Here is a 7,575-nt window from a genome sequence, read left to right on the forward strand (position 1 = left end):
CCCGCAACCTGCGCGGGCCAGTAGCAGGGCGGGGCGGGCTGGCTCACTAACCCGCAAGAAAAAAAAAATTGACACTTAGTAGCTGCAGGCAACGTAAAAAAAAATCTACCACTAAAAAACCCGTACAAACTCGTACAAACTCAAAACAAACCCAATAAAAACTCATTGCAACCATAACCAGGGGCAAAAAGAACAACAATTCTTATCCATCAACCCAACATTCCACAAAAACCAACAACCATCGAAATAGAGATACCTATCACCCTAAACTGGGTCATGCCAATTAAATCGATTTCAAACACGATAAAGGAGCAAGACACCAGTCAGAAAAGGAGAAGCAAGCAGAGGATATTTTAGAAGTTACCCATGACCAAGTCTTCAATTGAGCCAAAAGTTATCTTATTTTTATTATATTATTTTTATGAAAAATTAATTAATTAATTGTCATTATTTTAATATATGCAGATGACAGGGAAGATTATAATTATGAAAAAATGGATGAAAGTTCTTCTAAGGTGGCATCCAATGTTATTGAAAAATTTCAATAATGTTTATGTTTAATGTTGTTGAATTAATGTTTATGTTTAATGTTTTGGAATTAGGTATTTTTAATGTTTTGGAAGTGGAAAAATAGTGATATTTGATATTTATCTTAATGTTTAATGTTTTAATGTTTGACTATATTTGAAAAGGAAGAAAAAAAAATTAGGTTGGATAATAACAAATATATAGGTTTAATTTGACAATTTTTTAAGAACAAAATGTAAAATAAATAAATATTTAATTATAAAAAAAAACGCGGGCTGGCCCGCAAATCCACGGACCAGCTCTTATGCGGGGCGGGTCGGGAATTCTAGCCCGCAATAACTTTGCGGGACGGGCCAAGCGCGAGACGAGCCAATGCGGGGCAGGCTGGCCCGCTTTGCCATTCCTAGTTGTCCACATAAAATATTCATAATATCACATATAATCAATACAATCACCCCGTACTACACCATAAATAAAGGAAAATGAAGAGGGAAAAAAACAAAAGAAATAAGATAATGGATGATAATAAATAAGAAAATGGTGAAAATAAAAAAGTAAAATGAATAAGAACGGAAAAGAAGAATGAATGGAAGAAAAAAAAATCAATATGGAATTAAATTTAGGGGTTTATTTACCAGCAAACTTAGGGGTTTATCAAAGTATATTTTCCATAAATTTAAAGAAAATGAAGAAGAAGAGTCACAATAAGAAGAAGATGTGTTTAATAAGAAGGACATGCTTGAAAGGAATATTACTTTTATAAAACAAGAAAATATTTTCAAAATATTTCATTTTTTCATTGGTGAGGCGGTAGTCACATGGAACAGTTGATGGAGGTTTATCCAAGTTACCACATCTTTGACTAAGAAAATCAGATAAGATAAAATATTATTGAGAACACTCAATCTTTGAGTCTTCTTTATTCTAAGTCTCGTAAATATTTGTACAAAATAATGTAGAATATCTTTTGGGTCTTGTATTTCGGGTCAAGTAGCATAGGAATTCATATAATAAATAAAGAAACGCAGCAAAGTTCTTTGAAGAGCTCTGAAATCATATTACGATCCGTGATAAGGATGATGCTTTGTTCATGATGAGGATGATCCTCTGAAAACACAAAAAAGCAAGAGAGAAACAAAAGCTCCTAATCAGAACGCAAGCAAATAGTGACAAAAGCATGAGAGAAGAAAAAGAAGTCTGATATGAAAGTAAAGTGAAAAAAGGTTATTATATCATTTGTATCCGAAAGCAATTACAGTGGTGTATTAATAAGAAAATGCTTTCCCTAAACATGTGGCAAAAACAGAAAAGGAAAAACTATCAGGCTTATACAGTTATTGAGGCCCGCAGAAATACATAAATAAAATATTTTAACATAAACTTTATTGATCAGACATTAGGAGGGTTTCTAGATGATATTGTAAAGAATCCTATATTTCCTTGAAGAGTGTAAGCTATAAAAGATTAAAAGGGAAATTATGAAAAATCAATTAAGAACTTAGTACTAATAAAGTATTTTGGTACAATTTACACAAGATTTGTTTGCATTGATAAACTGCAAACTTTGAATAAACCAAAAGCAACTAAAATTTTTGGTTTGAAATTTTTTTCTTCTAAATATGGTACTTCAGATATGATGCATGTAGTCATTGTTGTCAGAATTAAGGTATCCGTGTTACATTCTTTAGTTAAGCCTAACTTTTAGGTGTTTCAATATTGATAATGGTATTAGCTTTTTGCAATTGTAGAGTAAATTTGCATCCATGAGTTTTACATCTGAAAGTTTGCAAATGCTGTTGCATTTGAGTCATTGGTTTAAACAATCTTTTATCTCCTCTATTGTCAAAAGGGGAATAAAATAGAAGAATATTTGGATATATTACTGTCTTGGAGTTCAATTGATGTCATTTAGATCTGGTTGAAACTTCAGTGCATCTCAAGAAAAATTCCCATTTCACTTGGTGGAATCATCAAAACAGAGATCGGTTTACTTCTGCATCAGGCATTCTGAAGTATTCATACAGGTATGCCCATTTCTCTCTTAAGCATGAGGTTAAGTCTTTATTTTTTGCCTAATTGTTCTGTATATGGATAACTACTATTAAAATTGAAGCATATAACTATAGATATCAAAATTTGTTCATTATTTGATTTGTTGCATCGTGAACTTTATATATCTTTTTATAGGGAAGTTTCTTTATAAATTGGATGAATCGCCTTGCAAATTTTACCTTAGTTCAGAAGACAAAGGAAAAGGAGAAAGTAGGGAAATGGAGATGTTACGTAATTCAGATAAAAACACTATTAAAGGGATATTAACATTGTAATGGTATGAACCTGACACTTTACATGGTGCAGAGAAATTCAAAAGGCCACACAAAACTTCACGACAACCTTGGGACAAGGATCATTTGGGACAGTTTATAAAGCAACAATGCCTACTGGGGAGGTTGTAGCAGTGAAGGTCCTTGCACCTAATTCCAAACAAGGGGAGAAAGAATTCCAAACAGAGGTTTCATAATTATCTTATACATTTCCTCCTGAGCCATTTACATTTATTTCCTTTAATTCAGAGACTCATAAACACATTTAGTAAGGTATTCAACCATTGCAAAGTTCATAGATGATTTGATACTTATTTATTTGATTTCAATTGAAGTGATTAATAATCTAGCTGGTGATGATTATCCTTGCTTTTGCTTCAATTACTCCTCATATTAAAGAGCTTATTGTTCATTTTGAGAAAATCAGTATATATATGTAAAAAATGTAGTGATTGTCATTCTCAAATTTTTTTTTCTGTTCTTAAAAAAAAAAAGAAAAAAAAAACTTGCTTGATAAGATTCATTTTTGAAAACTGTTTTCAAAACTAAGACATCTTTCATAACTAAAAGAAGATCTGAACATCTCTTCTAAGTTGTTTTGGTTTTCTACTTTAAGTTTTATGTTACTTGCATTCTTCCTTGCATTGTTTCATATTCTCCCACTTTTACTCTCCAAAATTTGAAAATTGTTCTATAATTTTTTTTTAAAAAAACTAGAAAACTTAGCTCATAATTGAAACCCCAAGTGTACCCATTTTATTAAATTGTTTTGGAACATTACCATATGAATGACCTTAAAATTTAGAATTATTATTTTGGTTTTTGTAGTATGGTTATCATCATTGGAAATAAAAGCCTGCAGTGGTTGTGTAATTTTCAAGATTGAATATATCACAGTTTAAAATGGATAGGGAAGACCACTTCCGCAAGGTTACATCATTTATGTAATTGATGATATTGGTTCTAATTTGAGTAATTCAGGATAAGCTGATATATTATAACATCAGCCATCAGTTAGGTTTGTTGAACTTTTAATATTTAACTTTTTGCTTCAGGTATTTCTGCTAGGAAGACTGCATCACCGGAATCTTGTGAATTTGGTTGGATATTGTGTAGATAAAGGGCAACGCATACTGGTTTATCAGTATATGAGTCATGGAAGTTTAGCAAATCTTTCATATGGTAAGAGGAAGGTCTTTGTTGTTCATCTATTTTTGTTGTTTTTTAAATGACTGTTTTTTTGTCAAGTATCTTCTTTTGCATGTTTTTACATGTCCCATGACAAACTAAGTTGTCTCAATTGAGAATAGTCTGCGAATGTTTCTAGGTGAAGAAAAGGGACTAAGATATTTAATCTTGCATAAAAAAAACAAGGAAGGATACAATATTTACAAGAAGATGTTCATCCTACAATCACTACCATTTAAAAAAACCTTCAAAACAAGTTGTCGAAAAGAACCAGAAACATGAACTTAAAGGTGTCACAGTCATCATCCATCGTTATCAGTGTGCAGTCACGTCTCCATTTCACCATCTTCATCCTCATCCATTTGCTCAATCTTCAACTTCTTCACTGCCTGGGCAGCATCAGATCGTTGCAGTGGTCCATTAGGCATCTGAATCAGAATATCAGACTTCTGACCAGTCACAGCATCAACCATTCCACCGTTGTTTTCCACCCGGTAAATTAGGTCGCTGCCCTCAGGACCAGCATCAATGTAGACAGTGGAGTTCTCATCAATTTCTTCCTTCACAAGCATTCTAGAAAGCTCCGTCACAACCTTCTTCTCCAGCCACCTCCTAATCGGTCTGGCACCATAAACCGGATCATAGCTCTCACTAAGGATATAGTCAAGAGCTGCATCAGTGACTGCCATGGCAATTCCCCTCTCAGCAAGACGAGAAGCAACGTCCTTCATTTGTAACCGTGCAACCTTCCTTAGTTGCTGGTGCGAAAGTGGATCAAACACAACAATTTCATCAAGCCGGTTCAACAGCTCTGGCCTAAAATGTCTTCTTACCTCCTGCATTACTTTATCACGACCCACTTGCATTGAAGATTTTCCTGAAAGTCCAGAAAGGAGGTGCTCTGCTCCAAGGTTAGAGGTCATGATGATGACCGTGTTTCTAAAGTCCACAGTGCGGCCTTGGCCATCGGTTAACCTTCCATCATCCAAGACTTGAAGGAGAGTGTTGAAGACAGATATGTGTGCCTTTTCTACTTCATCAAACAGTACCACACTGTAAGGTCTTCGCCTCACAGCTTCAGTTAGCTGACCACCTTCTTCATGTCCAACATACCCAGGTGGTGCACCAATCAAGCGTGAAACAGAGTGTTGCTCCATGTATTCAGACATGTCAATTCTCACCAACTGGTTTTCATCGTCAAAAAGTTGCTCGGCGAGGGCCTTTGCAAGCTCGGTCTTGCCAACACCAGTTGGACCCAAGAACAGGAAGGAGCCCGTTGGTTGTTGAGGTCTCCCAAGCCCTGCTCTTGATCTCAGCACAGCCTCTGCCACAGAATTAACTGCTTGGTCTTGTCCTACAACCCTCTTGTGCAATCTGTCAGCAAGACCAATCAACCTTTCTTTTTCATTTTGCCCAAGTCTCGTCACCGGTATGCCAGTCCAGCGGCTCACCACCTCCGCAATGTGTTCGGGTCCAACAGTTTCTGTCAACATTACATTCTCCTCAGTGTTCCCTTCAAGCCCTTGAATTGCAGATTCCACCTCCTGAATCGCCCCATACCGCAAATCCGCAGCTCTGGCAAGATCATATCGCCTCTCAGCCTCCAAAAGAGCAAAGTTCAGCTCTTCTCTTTTCTGCTTTAGTCGTCGAATCTCATCAACCCTCTGCTTCTCCTTTCTGTACTTCATCATCAAAGGTTGCAGCTTGTCTCTCAGGTCATCAAGCTCTTTCCGCACTTCTACCAAACGAGCTTTGCTGGCTTTGTCTTTCTCTTTCTCCAGAGCATGAAGTTCCACTTCCAACTGCATTCTCTTCCTTTCAAGGTTGTCAATTTCCTCTGGCTGGCTATCAAGCTGAACTCTCACATTCGCGCAAGCCTCGTCAACTAAATCAATTGCCTTGTCTGGAAGATGTCGACCAGTGATGTAGCGACTAGACAATTGAGCCGCCACAACCAAAGCACGATCAAGAATTCTTACACCATGGTGGCCTTCGTATCTTTCTTTCAAGCCACGGAGTATACTTACAGTATCAACAACACTCGGTTCCGCCACATACACCTGCTGAAACCTTCTCTCAAAGGCTGCATCCTTCTCCACATACTTCCTATACTCCTCAAGTGTAGTGGCGCCAATGCACCTCAACTGACCCCGCGCAAGCATTGGCTTAAACAAATTAGCAGCATCCATGGAACCCTCACCTTTCCCAGCACCGAGAACCAGATGAATCTCATCAATGAACAGAATAACCTTCCCCTGAGCCTCTTCCACCTCCTTCAAAACTGCCTTCAACCGCTCCTCAAACTCCCCTCTGTACTTCGCACCCGCAACCAACGCACCCATGTCCAATGCAATTAGCCTAACATCAGCAAGATTACTAGGAACATCTCCTTTAACTATCCTCTGAGCCAACCCTTCAACCACAGCGGTTTTTCCAACACCCGGTTCACCAATCAAAACCGGGTTATTTTTTGTTCTTCTGGACAAAATCCTCACAACCCTTCGTATTTCCTCATCCCTTCCAATAACCGGGTCGAGCTTTCCTGCCTGTTCCACAAGGTCTCTTCCATAGGTATGCAAAGCCTGAAAGGTCGTGTCACCGGTGGCGCTTTCCACTTTCCTCCCTTCCTTGCCGCGAAGCTTCTCGACTTCCGATTTGACCTTCGATGCCGCCACGCCGGCTTCCTTGAGCAACTCCGCGATCTGAGAATCTTCCAGAAGGCCGAGGATGAGCTGGTCGACTGCCAGGTGCGTGTCGCCACGCGTCTTCTGGTGCGTCTGCGCTCTGCGGATGACTTTCACGAGGTTCGTGCTTGCCGGAACCTCATCCGGAGGAGGAGTTTGCGAGGGCAGTTTCGTCAGCGCCTTGCTGAACACTCTCTCCGCCGCGCGCGCCGATTCCTCGCCGGCCGCATTGGATAACGCTTGGAAGAAGATTCCGGCCTTGTCGGAGAGCAGAGAGGAGGCGAGGTGGAGAGGAGTGAACTGCGCGTGGCCATTGCTCACCGCTGTTTCGTGAGCAGTGACGAGAGCCTCGTTGGTCTTGTGCGTAAACTTCTCGGGATTCATTTTCGGACTTGAGATTATAGGTTTGATTTGTGGGAATAGAGAGATGAAATGTTAAGGAAAAAACGAACAGAATATGAATTGGTTTGAGTTTTGAGTGATCAATGTCTGAAATGAGGAAGAAAGGAAGCATAGCCAATTTATTACTGGAAAAGATGTTTCTTGAAAGTTTTAGAGCCTCCTTGAGGATGAATAAGAAGCTTCTTGAAAGTTTTAGAGCTTCTTGAGGATAAAGAAGAAGCTACCAGATACTTCCATTTTTTGTTATTTTAAATAAAATAATAGTTTATTATGTCATCATAATAAGCTATTCTCACTGTAAATACCAATTCTCTTTCTCTTTACAATAATTTTATTCTACCAATATTATTTTCTTCAATTGAAAATCAAAATCCTTACATGAGAACAAACCATTTTATAATATGTTCTTAAGAACAGAATAATATGAAAAGAACCCAGAATTCGATGAA

The 7,575-nt window shown here is 38.0% G+C and overlaps 2 protein-coding genes across 2 annotated transcripts; one reads left to right on the forward strand and one right to left on the reverse strand.

Annotated features, from left to right (window-relative positions):
- Positions 1–2,164: 2,164 nt before the first annotated feature.
- LOC137836921 (calcium/calmodulin-regulated receptor-like kinase 2) lies at positions 2,165–4,197 on the forward strand. Its single transcript, XM_068645717.1, has 6 exons — positions 2,165–2,194; positions 2,277–2,334; positions 2,441–2,552; positions 2,887–3,040; positions 3,908–4,045; positions 4,180–4,197. The coding sequence occupies exons 1-6, from the start codon at positions 2,165–2,167 to the stop codon at positions 4,195–4,197; spliced, it is 510 nt and encodes a 169-aa protein (XP_068501818.1).
- On the reverse strand, positions 4,181–7,304 carry LOC137837043 (chaperone protein ClpB1). Its single transcript, XM_068645869.1, has one exon. It carries the CDS (start codon positions 7,106–7,108, stop codon positions 4,367–4,369), a length of 2,742 nt encoding a protein of 913 aa, XP_068501970.1. The 5' UTR covers positions 7,109–7,304; the 3' UTR covers positions 4,181–4,366.
- Positions 7,305–7,575: the final 271 nt, after the last annotated feature.

The sequence above is a fragment of the Phaseolus vulgaris genome, chromosome 4 (genome assembly GCF_000499845.2).
Source record: "Phaseolus vulgaris cultivar G19833 chromosome 4, P. vulgaris v2.0, whole genome shotgun sequence".
NCBI lineage: Eukaryota > Viridiplantae > Streptophyta > Magnoliopsida > Fabales > Fabaceae > Phaseolus > Phaseolus vulgaris.